This window comes from Podarcis bocagei (genome assembly GCF_964188305.1).
Source record: "Podarcis bocagei genome assembly, chromosome: 5".
Lineage (NCBI taxonomy): Eukaryota > Metazoa > Chordata > Lepidosauria > Squamata > Lacertidae > Podarcis > Podarcis bocagei.
The window spans coordinates 4,050,502-4,072,840 of NC_138129.1; the positions used below are offsets into that span (position 1 = coordinate 4,050,502).

Sequence of the window (22,339 nt, forward strand, 5' to 3'; positions counted from 1 at the left end):
CTTTGCCAGGCTGGTACCCTCCAGACATTTTGAACCACAACTCCCATCAGCCCCCACCAATGTCACAGTTTTGCACCACAGCTTCCACTACCTGAGACTGACAGGAGTTGCAGTCAACCTATGCGCAGACCTTGGGTGCTATCCAACTAACATGCCCTGTCAGTGCAAGGATTTATTCTTGCACAACAGAGTTTCCCCTCTCTTCCCCCCAAACCTTTTCTAGGGGTTCCCCTAACCCTCCCGATGTGATGGCCTGGGACTCGGAATCAGAGGAGTCTCAGTCCGCACTGGATCCTCTGCCTCAGGCAAGTCTGGGGCCTGATCCTGAAGAGTCCCAGTCTGCACAGGTTCCCCTGCAACAGGCACCAGCTGCGCCGAGTCAGGGGCCGGAGCCTGCCCTGGCTCCAGATGTGGGGATGACCTCGTCGCCTTCAGCTGGGCCATCACTCACAGCTGCTCCACTACCGGTTGGGTCAGGGGCGGCTGAGGCAGCCCCTGGGTCTAGTAGCCCACCGACGTCTCCCGAGCTGGAGAGACTGAGGTCTGAGAGAAGGAGAGACCTGAGTACTTGCAGGAGGAGTGCTCGCCTTCGGCCGAGACAGGGAGGTGAGTCGCCGGGGGATCAGGACCGGCCATTACCCCGACAGAGATAAAAGGCTGCCGGAGCCCATCCCCGATTGCGGAAGCAACATTGCTGTTTGCTAGTACCTGCCTGAGACCCTGCGCCTGACCTAGCCTGCTTTCCTGCCTTGACCCTGTCGGACGGATGCCTCGTGGAATCCCTGGATTTGGGACCGGACCTGGACCGCGTTACTTGGGTTAACCCCTGGGCCCAGCACACCGGAGCAGGTTTGGGAAATGCCCTGGGCGTGAGGAGGAGTAAGGAAGGCTCTGTTGCACAAGCGCTGACAAAACACCTTTTAGTAAATTTGCACTGTTCTTACGTTATTTTGCACATCCATCGCTTTGGTCCTCATTTCGGCCGGATGAAATAATGAATGGGTTTCACAAACCTGAACTTAACTTAGCAGGGCAGCCGTGCAGGAAAACCCAGCACAAAGACCAGCACAGAAAAGGTGTTGCGCGCATTGCTACATGTTGCAGCACACTGCACACCAGAGGGCACCTACCCTGTCTTTCGGCCCCTGCTTCTTAATAATTTTCACGGCCAGTTTGAGGCCTGTCTCCTTCACTGCACACGTACGGACTTCTCCAAACTTCCCCCTGTGGAGGGAAAGAGAAAGGCAGGTCCTGAGAATTATGAATTCTTTCCAAAGTTCCTCCAAAGCACTAAAAAGCTCACTTTTTCCATGAAACCTCATTCCCAACAGTTACAAACGTTTAAGAACGGATGACGTTTATCCCTTCCTCCTCAACTCCACTTCCCCCTTTCTGTTTCACCATCACCACCACCAATTATCTTTCTGGATTGTAAACTCCCTGGGGCAAAGACCCTTTTGCCTTTCAGGCACTATGTGCAGTGATGGCTTGGTAACAACAAACCTCTCATTACAGTTCTTTCTAATAATAATAATAATAATATTTTAATTTATACACCGCCCATCTCGCTGGGTTTCCCCAGCCGCTCTGGGCAGCTTACAAGACGTATAAAAACATAACGATGCATCAAACATCAAGAAACAAAATATCCTGTACAAGCAACAAACCAACCAATAAATCAATAGAAACCAACAACAATAATAACAATAATAAACCGTTTACAGTTATACCCAAATTATAATAACCACCAACCCCAACTAAACATTTAATCAACATCAGCCCAACAAAAACAAAACAGAGAAATCAAATTTAGAACCGTTTAAAACATTTCAGCGAGTTGCCCCAACCCTAGAGTGCATGCATGAGAAAGTAATGGGGATTTCTAGATCTGAATGATGAATGACCGGACTTCTAGATTTGATGGTGTTGCGAATCATAGAACCGAAAGGGACCCAACCCCCTGAAAGTCCAACCCCCTGAAATGCAGGAATATGCAGCTGCCCCATACAGGGATTGAACCTGCAACCTTGGCGTTATCAACACACTGCTCTAACCAACTGAGCTAAGTGTTCCTTTAAGGCAGGGGTCAGCAACCTTTTTCAGCCGTGGGCCGGTCCACCGTGCCTCAGACCATGTGGTGGGCTGGACTATATGTTGAAGAAGAAAAAAATATGAACGAATTCCTATGCCCCACAAATAACCCAGAGATGCATTTTAAATAAAAGGACACATTCTACTCATGTAAAAACACACTGATTCCTGGACCGTCCGCAGGCCGGATTAAGAAGGCGATTGGGCCGGATATGGCCCCCGGGCCTTAGGTTGCCTACCCCTGCTTTAAGGCAATACTTTATTGGTCTGTTGCTTACTGATTGCTGGAGAGGGTTTGGCTTGCAGCTGGGTGGGTGTGTTTTCTTCAATATTCTGCACTTTATAAAACATTGCAGCATTCTTTCTTTCATTTACAAATGCTAATCTTAACCACGGCTGCTGTATTTTCTTTTACGTGTATTATTTCAAAAATAATATCCATATCGCAGAAAACCATCAGGAAATTGGAAACAGTCACAATTATTGTGGGATGCAATACATAAGTAGCAGTCAAGTACGACATTCCTTGTTTTCCTAGAGTGGACATGCAGGGGAATGTTTGGTCCAGCCAGTCGAAAACTTCCTGTTTCCTCCTAGGCTGCCCAGGTAACAAAAGGAACAAAGCATGCAGCACCACTTCTCTCTTTGGCTCCCTCCATTGTTGGAGCATCTCACAGATCCACACGTATGTACTTTGTAACTAAGTCTGCCTTCAGGGATCCAACTTTGAACTGATGATGTGAGTAAACTTATTTTATATACAGTCATACCTCGGGTTACAGCTGCTTCAGGTTGCGTTTTTCGGGTTGTGGACCGCCGAAACCTGGAAGTACCGGAACAGGTTACTTCCAGGTTTCAGCGGTTGCACATGCACAGAAGCGCTAAATTGCACTTTGTGCATGCGCAGAAGCGCTGGATTGCAACCCGTGCATGCGCAGACGTGCAGATGCGGGTTGCAAATGCTGCAGGTTGTGAACGTGCATCCCACACAGATCATGTTCGCAACCTGAGCATCCACTGTGCTTTAAACAAGATTGTGGCATGTTTATTCTTTTAAGAGGGACATAAGGGAACTTAATGGGACGCGGGTAGCACTGTGGTCTAAACCACAGAGCCTAGGGCTTGCTGCTCAGAAGGTTGGCAGTTCGAATCCCCGCGACGGGGTGAGCTCCCGTTGCTCGGTCCCTGCTCCTGCCAACCTAGCAGTTCGAAAGCATGAAGTGCAAATAGATAAATAGGTACCGCTCTGGCATTTCCGTGCACTGCTCTGGTTCGCCAGAAGTGGCTTAGTCATGCTGGCCACATGACCCGGAAGCTGTACGCCGGCTCCCTCGGCCAATAAAGCGAGATGAGCGCCGCAACCCCAGAGTCGGCCACGACTGGACCTAATGGTCAGGGGTCCCTTTACCTTTAAGGGAACTTACCAGGAACTTAATAGTGAGAGGCTTACACAAACCTGCAACCAGCTATCTGCTGTGTGTTTAAAAAGGGAACTGTAAAACTCTGCTAAGGAATAGAACTTGCTAGCGCAAGTTAGGAAGGATATTAATAAACAAAATATCCTCTCCTGCCACCCTGAACGTTCCACAATTATGTTACTGGAAGAGCGAACGATTTGGCACCCTCTCTTTCTCCCCCCCCCCCGTCAGGCCTTACCCTCCCAGCATCTCCTTGGTGTTGATGCTGTAGGTGTCTTTGAACTCCGCCGTTCTCAGCTGGACAATGCGATGGGTGAAGGGAGCAGGTGGAGGGGGAGTGTCATCTGGAAGAGAGAGGCAGGGGTTAAAACAAAAGAAAAACCACTGAGCTAATTCATTCATCCACCTGGGGCTCCAGCCTTGCAGCCAGCTCTCCTCCGTGGCTCCTAGAAGCTGTCTCAAAAAACACATAAGACGTAACCGGCTGTACTTTTGAATAAATAAGGTATACTATTCACTCTATCAAATTGTAGATTTCAATGGAAGTCTCATAAAGTTCGACGGAAAAAACAGAAGACCCAGTGGATCAGTTCATTCTATAGTCCGTTCATGCATAAGGTCCATACATGTATAAGTATCTATTCCACCTGTCTGTTCAAAGAGTCCAATAATTTACAGTTCCACAGAATCCTTTCACGGAGTCTATGACAAGGATTTCCAGAATATTAGCCTTATTTCGCCATCCTAGGCTTCATCAGTAGAATAGACTCATATGTAATATTACAGGATAGTGGATCTTATAGCATAGTATTTGAGCCTGTTTGAAATAACTGTTGTAATGTAGACATAGACTTTGGACACAATGGAGAATTTAAAAGCTAGAGTGATTTAGCAGCCCTGTTTAGGGAAGCTTTCAATGTTTAATAGGTTATTGTATTTTAATATTCTGTTGGAAGCCGCCCAGAGTGGCTGGGGAAACCCAGCCAGGTGAGCGGGGTATAAATAACAAATTATTATTATTATTATTATTTACAATATGCAGTTGGAAAAGTTAACTAAAGAACCCATGGAGGGGAGGAACCCATGAAGTCTAAAGATTCGGAAGAATCTTATTGTAATTTTTTTCATTTGTGATTTTGAATGTGAATAAATTTGTAAACCCCCCCCCCCAAAAAAAAAAGAAAGTAAGCCCCAAGGAAAATCTGTACCCGCTGCCTTTTGGGACATTTTCGGGAGAAGGAAAGGTTAAGGAAACCCTACACAAATCCACAGGCTGCTTGGCTGCTCCTTCCTGCAACTCCTGCAGCCAAACATCTTGCTCTGCTGTGCTTAGGGCAACATTGGTGGGGCTGAGAGGGGGAGCGGATCTTGTCCTCTAGGCAGCCCAGGACCGCCACACAGCCTGGCCAGGCTTGTGCCCCTCCCGGGGGGGGGGGAGGTCACTTCAGTGCTGCAAACGCAGCCCAGCCGCTGGTGGAAATTGCCATGGCCAGGATTCACAGCTGATGGTGACAATTCTGTATGCAGCAGTGCTTCCCCAAGGCATGTGCAGAGGGCGACCCCTACTGGCAAAATAGGGATGGTGCGTCTGGGCAGCAGCCTTGCCGAGTTGCAATAATAATAATAATAATAATAATAATAATAATAATAATAATAATAATTTTATTTATACCCCACCCTCCCCAGCCAAGACCAGGCTCAGGGCAGCTAACACCAGGTAAAAAACAATTGATTAAAATACAACTTAAAAACAAGATTAAAACACAACATTAAAATGCAGCCTCATTTCAGTGGAACTGAATCAAAAGCTTTTTGGAGATGAAAACGTCAAGTCTTCACCAAGGCCAACTATCCAGACTGGTCCTACATGGGCCAGAAAAAAGCCAGGGGAGTCCCCAAATAGGAGTTCCATCACAGAAGGAGAAAGGAAAGAGGAAAAAGGAAAGAGGGGGAGGGGATCAAGTTGATTTCAAGCCAAAGGCCAGGAGGAACAACTCTGTCTTACAGGCCCTGCGGAAAGAAATCAGATCCTGCAGGGCCCTGGTCTCGTGAGACAGAGCGTTCCACCAGGCCGGGGCCAGTGCTGAAAAGGCCCTGGCTCTGGTTGAGGCTAATCTGACTTCCTTAGGGCCCAGGACCACTAGGGTGCTACTATTTATGGACCTTAAGGTCCTCCGCGGGGCATACCGGGGAGAAGGGGTCCCGTAGGCACGAGGGTCCTAGGCCGTGAAGGGCTTTAAAGGGGTTTCATCTTTGTATCCAGGCTGGGGCCAAAACCATCTTGGCCACGGGTGCAACCCAAGGTCTTAGCTGTTTTCCCAATCGAAACTGCTCCCTTCCTCAAGATGCTGCTTAGCTTGAGCTGGGCTGCAGGTTGTGGACTCTCCTTCCTCAGAGGTCTTTAAGCCAGGCATAGGCAAACTCGGCCCTCCAAATGTTTTGGGACTACAACTCCCATCATCCCTAGCTAACAGGACCACCGGTCAGGGATGATGGGAATTGTAGTCTCAAAACATCTGGAGGGCCGAGTTTGCCTATGCCTGCTTTAAGCAGAGGTTGGGTGATCATCTGCCCTGGGGGCGTTAGCTGACATTTCTGCATTGTAGGGGGTTAGACTAGATGACCTCTGGGGATCCCAACTCTACAATTCTATGAATTCAGGTGCTCATCAGGGAGAACGCCTGAAGCTCAGTCGCAGAGGGACCACATTTCTTGCAGGAGATTTTGGGTTCAATCACTGGCATCTCCCGGCAGGGCTGTTGGTGGAGGGGTGGTCCCCTATATGAAACCCTGGGGAGCCACGGTGACTCATTGTAGATAGCACTGAGCTGCCTGGACTAATAATAATAATAATAATAATAATAATAATAATAATAGTAATAATATTTATACCCCGCCCAACTGGCTGGGTTTCCCCAGCCACTCTGGGCTGCTTCCAACAGAATATTTAAATACAATAACCTATTAAACATTAAAAGCTTCCCTAAACAGGGCTGCCTTCAGATGTCTTCTAAAAGTCTGGTAGTTGTTGCTCTCTTTGACATCTGGTGGGAGGGCATTCCACAGGGCGGGTGCCACTACCGAGAAGGCCCTCTGCCTGGTTCCCTGTAACTTGGCTTCTCGCAGCGAGGGAACAGCCAGAAGGCCCTCGGCGCTGGACCTCAGTGTCCAGGCAGAACGATGGGAGTGGAGGTCTGGCTCAGTAGAAGGCAGATTCGTATGTTCATAAAAACGCTGGAAGCTGTGCTACAGACAGGGCACCTCGTTTAGTATTTAGACACATTCATATGCCTATGCATGGATGGTAACCATGCAGGAAAAAAGGATTGCAACATTCGGCTCATTAGGCAATGAGGAAAAAGAGATCTCTCTGGGGAAGGTCAGCTGGAACCCACAGAAACTGAGAAAAATCATTCTATTCCCAGTGTTTAGGCTGGGAGTAAGAATATAAGAGGGGACACGGGTGGCGCTGTGGGTTAAACCACAGAGCCTAGGACTTGCTGATCAGAAGGTTGGCGGTTTGAATCCCCGTGACGGGGTGAGCTCCCGTTGCTCGGTCCCAGCTCCTGCCAACCTAGCAGTTCGAAAGCACGTCAAAGTGCAAGTAGATAAATAGGTACTGCTCCGGCGGGAAGGTAAACGGCGTTTCCGTGCACTGCTCTGGTTCGCCAGAAGCGGCTTAGTCATGCTGGCTACATGACCCGGAAGCTGTACGCCGGCTCCCTCGGCCAGTAAAGTGAGATGAGCGCCGCAATCCCAGAGTGGGTCACGACTGGACCTAATGGTCAGGGGTCCCTTTACCTTTACCTTTAAGTATATAAGAGCCTGCTGGGCCAGACTGATGCACCAATCATAGAATCATAGAATCGTGGAATCATAGAGTTGGAAGAGACCACAAGGGCCATCGAGTCCAACCCCCTGCCAAGCAGGAAACACCATCAGAGCACTCCTGACATATGGTTGTCAAGCCTCTGCTTAAAGACCTCCAAAGGAGGAGACTCCACCACACTCCTTGGCAGCAAATTCCACTGTCGAACACTCTTACTGTCAGGAAGTTCTTCCTAATGTTTAGGTGGAATCTTCTTTCTTGTAGTTTGGATCCATTGCTCCGTGTCCGCTTCTCTGGAGCAGCAGAAAACAACCTTTCTCCCTCCTCTATGTGACATCCTTTTATATATTTGAACATGGCTATCATATCACCCCTGAACCTCCTCTTCTCCAGGCTAAACATGCCCAGCTCCCTTAGCCGTTCCTCATAAGGCATCGTTTCCAGGCCTTTGACCATTTTGGTTGCCCTCCTCTGGACACGTTCCAGTTTGTCAGTGTCCTTCTTGAACTGTGGTGCCCAGAACTGGACACAGTACTCCAGGTGAGGTCTGACCAGAGCAGAATACAGTGGCACTATTACTTCCCTTGATCTAGATGCTATACTCCTATTGATGCAGCCCAGAATTGCATTGGCTTTTTTAGCTGCCGCGTCACACTGTTGGCTCATGTCAAGTTTGTGGTCAACCAAGACTCCTAGATCCTTTTCACATGTACTGCTCTCAAGCCAGGTGTCTGTTTTTAAGCAGAGGTCAGATGGCCATCTGTCATGGATGCGTCAGCTGAGTTTCCTGCATTAAAGGGGGTTGGACTAGATGACCCCGGGGTCCCTCCCTTCTGTCTCTTTGTTTTATCATGCGTTTTGTGTCCACATTTTGTGTTTCCCTTCTGACTCTACAATTCTACGATTTACTTAGAATCTGAAGTGGAGAGACAGTGTTGCATAGTAGCTAGACTGTCTGACTAGGACCTGGCAGACCAGGTGTGATGGCCTGGGATTTGGACTCGGAGGCTGAACCTGAGGGATCCCAGCCTGCACAGGATTCCCCGCCTCCAGAACCAGCTGAGCCGGGGCTGGGGTCTGATCCTGAAGGGTCCTCACCTGTGCTGGGTCCTCAGGTGCAGGCACCAGCTGAGTCTGCTCTGGCTCCTGAGGTGATGGAGGACCCATTGCCTGCAGGTGCTCCACTCTCAGCCCCGTCAGGGGAAGAGGAGGTTGCCTCTGGGTCTGGTAACCCCCCAGCCTCTCCTGAGCTGCAGAGGCTCAGGGCAGAGAGGCAGAGGGAACTAAGTTCCCGCAGGAGGAGTGCTTGCCTCCAGGCCAGAAGAGGCAAGTCACCAGAGGATCGGGGCCTCCCTATGCCTCGGGGCAGATATAAGCCGGCCAGCGCCAGTCCCAAGTTGTGGGAGCAACATTGTTGGTAGCCAGTTCCTGCCTGAACCCTGTCCTGCTCTTCTGCCAGAGTTCCTGACCTCACCCAACTCCCTGCCTTGGACCCAGCTTCAGCCTTGACGGACAGCCTCCATACCGCACCCTCGACCTCAGACTGGACTCGGACCTCGCCGCACGGTTAACCCTCGGGACCAGCACACCAGGGTTCGAATCCCTCGCTCGGTCATGAGGCTCACTCCGTGACCTTGAGCCGGTCCCTGCCTCTTTCAGCCTCCCCTACCTCGCAGGGGTGTTGTGAGGATTACATGATTCTAGAATTCTGTGATTCTGATGGGAAGCCAGCATGGGGTTTCCAAAGCATTGCCAGCTCCAACTGTGCAGCAAGGCCATTGGCTAGTGGTCATCAACAGCCCTCTCCTTCGTGAATTTGTCTAACCTACTTTTCAGCCCTCTAGGGTGCTGGCCATCGCAGTGGCAAAGAGTTCCATAGGTTAACCATGTGCTGCGTGGTGGTTATGCAAAAAAATGGCACCCCGTCCCTCTCCATTAGTGAGATTTCACCGGAGACATGACCCACATCCTTCTAAGCCTATCTTTGCAGTCACAAGGGCTAGAAACTTTTATTTTCTTAAAGGTGCTAGGCATAGGAAGCTCTGTACCAGATACTGCACACATCCACAGCTGCACAGCACAGCCCTTGTTATAACCACAAGAGGTGGTGCATTGTACTGAGTGAGGCCACTGGCCAGTGCCAGATTTAAAGGTAAAGGGACCCCTGACCATTAGGTCCAGTCGTGGCCGACTCTGGGGTTGCGGCGCTCATCTCGCTTTCTTGGCCAAGGGATTGGTCTACTTGCATTTTGAGGTGCTTTCAAACTGCTAGGTTGGCAGGAGCAGGGACCGAGCAACGGGAGCTCACCCCGTCGTGGGGATTCGAACCGCCGACCTTCTGATCGGCAAGTCCTAGGCTCTGTGGTTTAACCCCCAGCGCCACCCGTGTCCCCAGTGCTGGATTTACGTATAAGCTAAACAAGCTATAGCTTAGGGCCGCACTCCCTTGGCCCCCAAAAAATTTAAAGAAAAAAAACCTGGATGTATATTTCCAAAATAAAAGATAAAAAACAAAACAAAAAACCTACATACAGCAACAGTGTTTTGTGTTGTGTAGGCTCCTACGATGTAAGTAATGGGCCCCCAATCATTTTATGTTAAGCTTCATAATTATTTCACTATTAATATACTTCTTCTTAATTGTATTTCAATTCAACAGTTACTTTGATAAAATACATATTTTGTTATGTGTAAATGGCTTTAGATACCTATTAGGCCCATAAATTACCATAGAACATATATTCAACACAAAAAAACCAGCGGCAATTTGTTGTTGGCAAAGCACAGCTGGACATATAAAGGGCCCCATTACCTTCAGTAGCTGAGGGCCGCATCAAACCTAAATCTGGCCCTGCCACTGGCCCACTTAGTTCAATATTATCTCCACCAGGCATGGGCAGAAGGTAGGTTGGGATTTACTGGTCAATATCTGCATCATACTAGATCTACGTTCTCCAACCTTGGGTCCTCAGACATTGTGGGACTACAACTCCCATCATCTCCAGCCAATTCGGCAAATGGCCAGGGACTATGGGACTTGTAGTCCAACAACATCTCGGGACCCCAAAGTGCAGAATGCTGTACTAACCAACCGTCAACCTTCATTTCCCAGGTTGTTAAACAACAGCAACAGCATCGCTCACAGCTGCCTGCCCTCCCCTGCCAAAGCAAAGAAACTCTGGGGGCAAATTAGGAATTAATTTTGTATGAGAAAGGACTGAGGGTTCAGTTCTAGTGCCGCAAACTAATTCCTGGGCTGAAAATGTGCTCGGATGCACTCTGCTCCTTTATCCTAGGTGTCCGTCTGTTACCAGGTCAAGGCAATATTTTGCACTTACTGGTGGAGCTCAGAAGTTCCAGGTAAAGGTAAAGGTAAAGGGACCCCTGACCATTAGGTCCAGTCGTGGCCGACTCTGGGGTTGCGGCGCTCATCTCGCTTTACTGGCCGAGGGAGCCAGCGTGCAGCTTCCGGGTCATGTGGCCAGCATGACTAAGCCGCTTCTGGCGAACCAGAGCAGTGCACGGAAGCGCCGTTTACCTTCCCGCTGGAGTGGTACCTATTTATCTAATTGCACTTTGACGTGCTCTCGAACTGCTAGGTTGGCAGGAGCAGGGACCAAGCAACGGGAGCTCACCCCGTCGCGGGGATTCGAACCGCCAACCTTCTGATCGGATCATGCAAGCTTGACGTCAGTCCATCTCAGATCTATCCTGCCTTGCAATGGCTCTCCAGGGTCTCCAACGAGAGGTTGTCCCAGGCCTTCCTGGAGACGCCAGGGAGTGCGGCCTTCTGCGCATGTCCCATCACTAAGTTATGACCCATCCCTGAGACACTGGCCTCACAGCACATCCTGCTTTAGGTCCTGAGATCTCCATGAGAAAGAAAGGAGGAGGGAACAACAGAGCACTGTCTGCCTGAACTCCCCTGCACTTTCATTGGGCCTTCAAACATTTCTTTTCATAAGGACTAGAAACTTGAGATTCTGTTGTTTCATTTGACTTGGAGATTGAAGATTCTGCAGATCCTGCCCTTGGCACACGAAAACTGCAGGTGCCTAGCGAATGCTCAGCCCAGGACAAAACCCACCTGGTGATCGCTCCCCAACAGACAACACACAATCGTCCTCCACTTCCATTGCTGCCCTGCCAACCCGCCTCTGCCCCTTAACCTCACCCACTTGCCACATTTTGCCTTGCACACACCCCACACTCCCTCCCTCCCAACCCCACTGCAAGGTCACCCGGCCACAAGACACGCTGTCCCATCTGTCACAGCGGGGAGAGCGATCTCAACAACACCTGGTCCTGCGATGCGCCTCAATCCCTCACCCTGCCAGCCTGCTTATCTCATGGAAAGGAGCTTTTCTCCGCATGCCAGAGAGGGAGTTGAGGGAGGGAGGGAGGGAGGGAAGGAGGGAGGGAGGCAGCACATGCCAGGTGGATCAGGGCACAGGGCAAACTTTCCTCCTGCCCTGCAATCTCCAAGCTCTGGGGCTCAGCAAAACCGCAGCCAAAGGCACCAGGAGATCCTATGAAGCCGTGGTGGTCAGCAACAGTGCAACCCTGGACCAAATGAGGGCCACATGTTGGGCAAACAGGGAGCTGAAGCATCCCACCAGTTGAGTAGGCACAAGACATTGGTCATAATATTATGTTTGCTGACTGGGAACAGTTGTGGACCACCGGTATAAAATTCACGGCATGTAATGCCTTAAGAGAGAATATTATGAAAATGATCTACAGGTGGTACATGACCCCAGTCAAGCTTGCAAAGATCTATCATTTGCCCGATAATAAATGCTGGAAATGTAAAGAAACTGAAGGTACATTTTTTCACCTTTGGTGGACGTGCCCGAAGATTAAGGCTTTCTGGGAAATGATATATAATGAAATGAAAAAGGTACTTAAATGTACTTTTCCCAAGAAACCAGAAGCCTTTCTCCTGGGCATTGTCGGCCAATTGGTGTTAAAGAAAGATAGGACTTTTTTATGTACGCTACTACAGCAGCAAGAATTCTCATCGCAAAGTATTGGAAGACACAGGATCTACCCACTCTGGAAGAATGGCAGACGAAGGTGATAGACTATATGGGACTGGCTGAAATGACTGGCAGAATCCGAGACCAAGGGAGAGAGACGGTGGAAGAAGATTGGAAGAAATTCAAAACTTATCTTAAGAAATATTGTAAAGTTAATGAGTGCTAAAATGTCGAGGGTATAGAAAAAAGGGGATTACAGCTTTAAAAGGTTAAGTAAAAGAAAAGAACAAGTGAAAAATAGATAAACTTAAGGAGGAGAATTTGCTGAAACTAATTTGGAAATGGGGATGCAGAAAGGGGAGGTATGGGGAAGTCGGTGAAGTAAGGTTTAAGAAAAAAGGATTTGAAATTATACATGTATGTTTATGTGTTTGTATGTCTGTATTGTGTATTGTGTATTGTTCGTGTTTTTATAAAATGTGAAAAACCAATAAAAATTTATATATATATAAAAAAAATGAAGCATCCCACCAGTTGATGCCAGTTTTAATCCATTTTATTATGGGTCCTAAACGGCCTCGGTCCAGCATACCTGAAGGAGCGTCTCCACCCCCTTTGTTCCGCCCAGACACTGAGGTCCAGCTCTGAGGGCCTTCTGGCGGTTCCCTCGCTGCGAGAAGCTAAGTTACAGGGAACCAGGCAGAGGGCCTTCTTGGTGGTGGCACCCGCCCTGTGGAACACCCTCCCACCAGATGTCAAAGAGAACAACAACTACCAGACTTTTAGAAGACATCTGAAGGCAGCCCTGTTTAGGGAAGTTTATAATGTTTAACAGATTACTGTATTTGAATACTTTGTTGGAAGCCGCCCAGAGTGGCTGGGGTATAAATAAATTATTATTATTATTATTATTATTATTATTATTATTATTATTATTACCTGTGCAAAGTGCTTTGTTTTCAAGCAACAGACTGCTGCAGGGAACCAGGACGGTGCTGAAAAGGCATCCCTTTGCACAACCAGGGCTGGCCCATCCATTTGGCAGGCTGAAGAAGCAGCCTTGTGGGGGGGTGAAATCCCACAGGGTGGCCCCCCCCGCAGCACTCCACCCGCCTCTAGAGTCATGTGGCAACAGTTTCTATGAGTTCTCTCCAGAAGAAGCCACCGAACGACCCCAGTAAGTGAGACTTCGGCGGGCAGAGGCGGCACCTTCCTGTTTCGCCTCAGGCGGCAAAACGGGATGGGCCGCTCCTGTCTTCCACCTTAGGGAAAGGCATCAGACATTCTCCTCCAAAGAAACGAACTCTGCAGAACAATGCGCACCATGTGCTTCAATCTCTGTCACTTTCAGCGACAACCTGTTTCCTGCAGCTGATGTCTGTTATAGCGCCAGTTGAGAAAACATGCCTGATGTTTGCATTCCTTCCCTGCTCTGTCCCACCCTCTCCCTGAGATGAAGCCAGGCACAGCCTAAAGCAGGGGTCCCCAAAATAAGGCCCGCAGGCCGGATAAGGCCCGAGGGACTCGTTTATCCGGCCCGCGGCGACCCCCGCCGCCCGCTGCCAACACCCACTCTTACTGGTGCTGCGCTGCTGCCCACTTCTGGGTCGGAGGAGCACAGGAAATAGCTTGTGTGCATGTGCAAGCGTGATTTGCACATGCGCAAGCGCGATTTCCAGTGCACATTGGTTGGAGGAGGCCTGTGCACATGCGCACAAGCTATTTTCGGTGCTCCTCCGACCCGGAAGTGCACCGGAAATAGTGTGTGCGCACGTGTATGGGCATGCTCTCCAATGCCCGCCACGCGATCGGCACTGGAAACACCGGCCTGAGGCGTGGTAAGTTTGCTGACCCCTGGGCCTAAAGGATGGACAACTTATATTTCCTTCCTTTTTTAAAAAAAGAGAGCTGTTCTGGCCCCCTGCCCCTCACTCCTATTCCCTCCGTCTGGACCAGGCGCGTTCTGCTGGCCCCGCAAAGCCAGAGGCCTCGATGGCCTTACCCAAAATCAGGGACGGGTCCTCTTTGCCAAAGTCCGGAGTGAGGTATGGGCTGGTTGGGGTATCCGGAGCCTCTGCAGGGGTTGCCGCGGTCTCGCTTCCTTCCGACGGCGGCTGCGCTGCGGAAACGCTGGGCTCACCAGCATCCTGGGTTGTGGCCCCTGGGGCTAAGGGAGCGGGTTCGGCCAAGGTCCTTTCTCCTTGATCCGCTGGGCCCGGTTGCTCTGCCGCTGCGGGGGCCTGCGCCGAATCAGGGGGGGCCTCCTTGTCTTCCCCAGGGGGTAGCGGGTCCGCTTTGTGGGTGGGAGTCACCAGTTCCTGAGGAGTCGGCTCTTTGAGATCAGCCGGAGCCTCTTCCGGAATATCTGCTAGGCTGAAATGTCAGAAGAGGAGAACATCAAAGGAGAAGCTGCCACAGCATCTGGCCCTACCTAGTCCAGCCTCCTGTGCTCACTTTGGCCAACCTAGATGCCGGTTATGGAAAGTCCGCAATCAGGATTCGAACACAAGACCCCTCCCCCCTTCTGTGGTTTCCAGCAACTGGGATTCAGAAACATTTGCTGCCTCCGATTGTGGATGCAGAGCACAGGCAGCATGGCTAACAGCCTTCGAAAGCCCTCTCCCTCTCCCCCTCCTCCTCCTATTATTATTATTATTATTATTAGTGTTACATGTATGCTACAGCAGCAGCAAGAATTCTCATCGCAAAGCATTGGAAGATCTACCCATCTTGGAAGATTGGCAGATGCAACTAATAGACTATATGGAGATGGTGGAAATGACTGGCAGAATCCGAGACCAGGGAGAGGAGTCGGTGGAGGAAGATTGGAAGAAATTTAAAATTTATTTGCAGAAATATTGTAAAATTTTTGAATGTTAAGGACACTGAAATGAGTTGCAGGGGCTTTAGCAACAAAGTAAAATGTGAGATTGGATTAACAACAGATAAATTAAATAGGATGTGAATTTGCTGAATTAATTTCTAAAAAGGGATACAAGAACGGGAGACGTGAGGAAGTCGGGAAAATGAGTTAATTGAAGATGAGAAACTAAGAAAGAGGGAATTTTTTGTTTTTTGTTACTATATGTGTTTCTATCTCTTTTTCCTTTTCTTTTGATGTGTTCAATGTTTGTATTTTTGTATTGTACTGTTTTTTGTGATGTAGTATTTTCTTTGTTTTTGTATGCTTTTTTATTGTGAAAACTTAATAAAATATTTATTTAAAAAATATGATTAGTGTTACTGTACATACAATGTTAGGTTAGGAAGAAAAGGGGGAAAGAGGGAGAGGGGGAATGGTGAGTGGGGTGGGGTGGCAATGCTTCTATTATTCTACTTAGCGTATGTGACCCTCCCTGCCCACAGACTGTCTCGCCAGAGTGGTGCATGCTCTGGTTATCTCCCGCTTGGACTACTGCAATGTGCTCTACGTGGGGCTACCTTTGAAGGTGACCCGGAAACTACAACTAATCCAGAATGCAGCAGCTAGACTGGTGACTGGGAGCGTCTGCCAAGACCACATAACACCGGTCCTGAGAGATCTGCATTGGCTCCCAGTACGTTTCCAAGCACAATTCAAAGTGTTGGTGCTGACCTTGAAAGCCCTAAACGGCCTCGGTCCAGTATACCTGAAGGAGCGTCTCCACCCCCATCGTTCTGCCCAGACGCTGAGGTCCAGCACCGAGGGCCTTCTGGCGGTTCCCTCACTGTGAGTAGCCAAGTTACAGGGAACCAGGCAGAGGGCCTTCTCGGTAGTGGCACCTGCCCTGTGGAACGCCCTCCCACCAGATGTCAAAGAGAACAACAACTACCGGACTTTCAGAAGACATCTGAAGGCAGCCCTGTTTAGGGAAGTTTTTTTCTTTTATTGTGTTTTTAATATCCTGTTGGGAGCTGCCCAGAGTGGCTGGGGAAGCCCGGCCAGAGGGGTGGGGTGTAAGTAATAAATTATTATTAAATTATTATTACAGTATTATTCCTTGGTGGTGAGAGAGGTTGGGGGTGGCTTAGGGTGTGGTTGGTTGTCTTTGGTTGGCTGTAGTGAAATTTGTTGTGTTTTTTTTTGTGGGTGGGTGGGTGTTTTTGGATGAGGTTAGCCACATTGATTCGGACGCTGTTGGCGGGTTCTTGTTGCTGTCTTGTTGGGCTGTGTATGTGATAAAGGGGAACCAAACCGGGGTGAAGGCGTCTTCTTCTATTTGCCCGCGTGTCAATTTCAGTTTGTTGGTTAGTTTTTCTAATAAGGCTGTTTCCCATACAGTGGTTCCTCGGGTTACAGACGCTTCAGGTTACAGACTCCGCTAACCCAGAAATAATACCTCGGGTTCAGAACTTTGCTTCAGGATGAGAACAGAAATCACGTGGCGGCAGCAGGAGGCCCCATTAGCTAAAGTGGTACCTCAGGTTAAGAACAGTTTCAGGTTAAGAACGGACCTCCAGAATGAATTAGGTTCTTAACCCGAGGTACCACTGTACTATTTGATACCATTGGTCCATGCTTACGTCTGACAGGTCTCTCCAGTGTCTGGCTATGATGTTCTGGCTGCTGAAAGTAGGTGGGTTCCCTCTCCTCCTCCTCAAACTTGTCTAATCCTCTTTTATTGTATTGGATTATTGTAATTCGCTCTACGCGGGGCTGCCCTTGAGACTGACCCAGAAACTCCAGCGGGTGCAGAATGCTGCAGCGAGATTCCTATGGTTTTATTACATATTCTGAATGGTTTTATTACATATTCTGAAGGCAGCCCTGTTTCGGGAAGCTTTTAATGTTTGATGTATTATAGTATTTTAATATTCTTTTGGAAGCCGCCCAGAGTGGCTGGGGAATCCCAGCCAGATGGGTGGGGTATAAATAATAACTTATTATTATTTATTATTATTATTATTATTCAACATGGATGGTTTTATTACATATTCAACATGGATAGAACATGGTTAACGGCAACTGAGGACACGTGACACCAACAACAACAACAACAACAACAACAACAACAACAAAATAATAATAATAATAATAATAATAATAATAATAATAATAATAATAATAATAATTTATTTATACCCCGCCCTCCCCAGCCAGAGCCGGGCTCAGGGCGGCTAACACCAGTAAAATTACAATAAAAACATAATGGGGGGGAGAATTTTTTTTAAAAAACCAATTTAAATTACAGGTTAAAATACAATTTAAAATGGAGCCTCATTTTAATAGTAGCCCATAGATCAAAACCTTAAGGGGAGGCCAACATAAGGGTCAGGCTGAGTCCAAACCAAAGGCCAGGCGGAACAGCTCTGTCTTGCAGGCCCTGCGGAAAGATGTCAAGTTCCACAGGGCCCTGGTCTCTTGTGACAGAGCGTTCCACCAAGTCGGGGCCAGTACTGAAAAGGCCCTGGCCCTAGTTGAGACCGATGTAACAACCTTGCGACTTGGGACCTCCAAAGTGTTGTCATTTGTGGACCTTAAGGACAAAGGAGGAATGTGGAATGATACCTTTGTCTTGTGGACAACCTTTGTCTTAAAAACCGAAATCACTTAAAAGTTAAACGAAATTAAATAGACCTTTGGTGCTTTTATAGCTGCTGCTGGCGGTGGCCATTGCTGAATATTGATGGTTGCTTCTTGCATATAAGTGAAAACAATAAAATAAAACAATGTCTGCTTTTAACTTTTTTTTCCAAAATTTTATATTCATTTTATAACACAAATAAACAGCACAAACAGGAAAACAAACAAATATCCTTATTTTTTCTATGATGGACTATATGGAACTTGCCGAACTGACTGGGAGAATCCGAGACCAGAGAGAAGAGACGGTGGAAGAAGATTGGAAGAAGTTTAAGGAATATTTGGGGGGAAAAATGTTAATATTTAAATCTTAGAATAGCTTTGGAAGTGGATTTAGGCTGTAGGGTTGGAAGCAGAAGATAGTGTATTTTAAAATAGTATTATTTGCAAGTGAAGACTTTTATGGCTAAAGTAAGTGTGATTTTAAAAAATGGTTAGAAATTATGATATATGCAAACTGCGAAAGATGAGGTTAAATTAAAATCAGATAGGGGGGACTTGGGGAAGCCCAGCTAACAATGCTTTCAACTTTTTTATGGCTTCATTGCTGCAAACCGCTTTGATATACAGTGGTGCCCCGCAAGACCAACGCCTCGGAAGACGAAAAACTCGCTAGACGAAGGAGTTTTTCGTTTTCTTAGCCGCTTCACAAGACGCATTTCCCTATGGGCTTGCTTCGCAAAACGAAGCTTGCCCCGCAAGCTCCGGGGATAGCGGGGAAGCGCAGCGCGTCTTCCCCGCTGTCCCCGGACCTCTTTTGAAGCAAGGGGCGGCGGGGAGAAGATCGCTTCTCCCCGTTGCCAGCCCCGCAATCTCTGGGGACAGAGGGGAAGGCGCACGCGCCTTCCCCTCTCTCCCCGGACCCCTTTTGAACCAAGGGGCGGCAACAGGGAGAAGCGATTCTCCCCGCTGCCCCTTCCCTTGCTTTAAAACAGGTCCGGGGACAGAGGGGAAGGCACGCGGCGCTTCCCCTCTGTCCCCGGACGGTCTCCATAGGAACGCATTGATTGATTTTCAGTGCATTCCTATGGGAAACCGTGCTTCGCAAGACGGAAAACTCGCAAGAAGAAAAAACTTGCGGAACGAATTAATTTCGTCTTGCGAGGCACCACTGTATATATTTTTAGAAACAAATATTTTCGTACATCAATGCATTAATAAAGGCTGTACGAGAGAGAAGCATTACCTGGGCAGGTGTGCTGGGCAGCTGAGGCTCTGCTGAAGTTCTAGGTGCTTCTGCTGGGAGCTTGGTGGGCTTTCGTGGCTCCCTTCCCCTCCTGCCACGGCGGCTTGGCTTGGCGTATGGCTTTCTTCCACTGCCTTGGCCGCATCCTGCCCTGCTCCCCCTTCCCCTTTCGCCACCTGGCTTGGCTCTTCAGGCCCGGCTTCCGCTGCTTCCCTCGGCTCCCCCAGGCCCACGGCAGGCGCCTCTGCTCCCCCTTCTGTGCCGGGGGGGCTGCAAGACCCTCCCTCCTTCTCCATCCTCTGCTCTCCTCCCAGGGGAGCCTCCTCAGACGCTGGGTGTTGGGCAGAGGCGTCCAGACCTGGGGTTCCCTCCTTGGCCTTCAGCTCAGCTTCTGCGCAAGACACAAAATATGGGAGAATAGTGCTTTCCCCGCCGAAACAGCAAATAACAAAAATTAAAGCGACAAAAAGTGTTTTGGGGCATTGCAATAAATTGCCCTACATGTCAAGAGGAGGCAGGGTTTATTCATTTATTTCAAAGAAAGAGAGAGAGAGAGAGAGAGAGAGAGAGAGAGAGAGAGAGAGAGAAAGAAAGAAAGAAAGAAAGAGGAGGGAAAGAAGGAAGGAAGGAAGGAAGGAAGGAAGGAAGGAAGGAAGGAAGGAAGGAAGGAAGACGGACGGAAGGAAGGAAGGAAGGAAGGAAGGAAGGAAGGAAGGAAGGAAGGAAGGAAGGAAAAAAGTAGTTTACAAAAGAAAGATAAAAACAACTGTTATGTACTGAGTTGAATAGGATCCAAACTGCAGCAGTCTGATTGGTCCTAGAACAATAGGATCCAAATTGCAGCAGTCTGATTGGTCCTAGAACAATAGGATTCAGAATGCAGCAGTCTGATTGGTCCAAGAACAATGCAGCAGTATGATTGGTTGGCAGGAACCACCCAATCATACTCCAGATAGAAGTGAATCCACAACCTGATTGGCTTACAGTAGAATTCCAGAATTAACCAGTCATGTGCAGCCCATTGTGTAAATAATGTATATAAAGCAGATACTTTGAGGGGACTGAGTATATTTCAACAACAAAAATTTCATTATGAAAAATTAACAACAAAAACTTCAGACATTTAAAAAGTTAAAATAATAAACTAAAACAGGTGAAAGGTCGCATTAGCTTTTGATACACCTGGCTAGGATTGCTTAAGCAAAGAATGTTTTTAAGCAGGCACCAGAAAGAGTTCAGCGAAGGCTGACGTCAATAGGCAGGGAGTTCCAAAGTTTTTCTCAGAACAAGGATCCTGTGTGAGGGAGATGGAGTGCCAGTGGCGGGCAGTGCCAGAGGCCAAAGTGGCTGGGGCAATGGATGTTATTTCACCTTGGTGCAGCAGACTGGTTCCTACATACATTCGCAAACACTCTCTCCTGCCTCCATTCTCTGTCCAGACGAACAAGAACCACCATCAGAGTTCGAAGGTACTTTCCAGCCAGGCAAAAACACTCACGGGCAGTTCCAAGGGCCGGATAGAGAGGCATTCGGCCCCCCGGTCTGTGGCTCCCTGCCGAATTAACAGCAAACTCGTTCCCTGCGTCCTGACCCTCATGCCCTCCAACCAGATGTCAAGGAGAAAAACAACTACCAGACTTTTAGAAGACATCTGAAGGCAGCCCTGTTTAGGGAAGCTTTTAATGTTTGATGTATTACAGTATTTTAATATTTTTTTGGAAGCCGCCCAGAGTGGCTGGGGAAGCCCAGCCAGATGGGTGGGGTATAAATAATAAATATTATTATTATTATTATTATTATTACACCTCCACACTGTCATTCCGCAGGAGAGAATAAAAAAGCGCCTAGGAGAATTTAAGTTTTGCATGATTGAAGGACCCTGGCACAAGAAACCCACTTCTTCAAACTACAGTGGTACCTCGGGTTAAGTACTTAATTCGTTCTGGAGGTCCGTACTTAACCTGAAACTGTTCTTAACCTGAAGCATCACTTTAGCTAATGGGTCCTCCTGTTGTTGCTGCTGCGCCGCCGCCACACGATTTCTGTTCTCATCCTGAAGCAAAGTTCTTAACCTGAAGCACTATTTCTGGGTTAGCGGAGTCTGTAACCTGAAGTGTATGTAACCTGAGGTACCACTGTATGGACTTTTTGCAGTAGTGAAAGTGATAGGGACTACATTTCCCAGGATTCTTTGGGCAAAGTCCTGGCTGTTCAGGCAGTACAAGAGAGTTTCCTATATATTCTCTATGTGCACCATCTATATCTGGCAAAGCCCAAAAAATGCCACAGCGCCTCAAGTGCTCTCCTCCAGATAGAAAAGCAAACTCTGCAGCAGCTGCCTCTGGAACTCCCTGCCACTTGAGGAAACGGTGAGCTGTGTGCACGAAACAGGACCCTTGTTCCCTGCTTTAAAAGCACCGCTTCTCATCCTCTTCAGGAGAAGCAAACGCGCAACAAGGGGAGCATAGGGAGGCATGTCCCTGCACCACTCAGAGCGCATGTCAAGGATGAGCATTGAGGAGTGTGCACAGGCCAAAGGGAAGCTGCTCTGGCTCAGTATCCCGGCCCCCTCAGTGGCCGCCTGCTCCAGGCGCAATCTTTCATAGCATTTCTTGCTAAAAGTGACAGCAAAGACCCTCTCTGGCAGAGATAATGTTGGGTGAAGGCGGTGAAGGTCCTTCGTCTGGAGGCGGTTGGAGGACGGATGGCGGCTAACAGATTGAGGCTGAAATAAAAAAATTCCTTCCAGTAGCACCTTAAAGACCAACTAAGTTAGTTCTTGGTATGAGCTTTCGTGTGCATGCACACTTCTTCAGATACACAAGGTTGAGGTTGAATCCTGACAAGACAGAAGTACTGTTTTGGGGGGACAGGAGGCGGGCAAATGTGGAGGACTCCCTGGTCCTGAATGGGGTAACTGTGCCCCTGAAGGACCAGGTGCGCAGCCTGGGAGTCATTTTGGACTCACAGCTGTCCATGGAGGCGCAGGTCCATTCTGTGTCCAGGGCAGCTGTTTATCAGCTCCATCTGGTACGCAGGGTGAGACCCTACCTGCCCGCAGACTGTCTCACCAGAGTGGTGCATGCTCTGGTTATCTCCTGCTTGGACTACTGCAATGCGCTCTATGTGGGGCTGCCTTTGAAGGTGACCCAGAAACTACAATTAATCCAGAATGCAGCAGCTAGACTGGTGACTGGGAGCGGCTGCCGAGACCACATAACACCGGTCCTGAGAGATCTGCATTGGCTCCCAGTACGTTTCCAAGCACAATTC

At 48.6% G+C, this 22,339-nt stretch overlaps 1 protein-coding gene across 2 annotated transcripts in view; it reads right to left on the minus strand.

The window, feature by feature from the left end:
* The window catches only part of MYLK2 (myosin light chain kinase 2), a 44,419-nt gene that overhangs the window by 16,338 nt on the left and 5,742 nt on the right, over positions 1-22,339 (minus strand). For both annotated transcript variants that reach the window (XM_081196255.1, XM_081196254.1), the window contains exons 2-5: positions 19,067-19,457; positions 14,320-14,690; positions 3,748-3,853; positions 1,131-1,224 (exon numbers count right to left, since the gene is read on the minus strand). In XM_081196255.1, coding sequence (XP_081052381.1) covers positions 1,131-1,224; positions 3,748-3,853; positions 14,320-14,690; positions 19,067-19,362 — 867 coding nt within the window. In that variant the 5' untranslated portion in view covers positions 19,363-19,457. The remainder of the gene's footprint in view (positions 1-1,130; positions 1,225-3,747; positions 3,854-14,319; positions 14,691-19,066; positions 19,458-22,339) is intronic.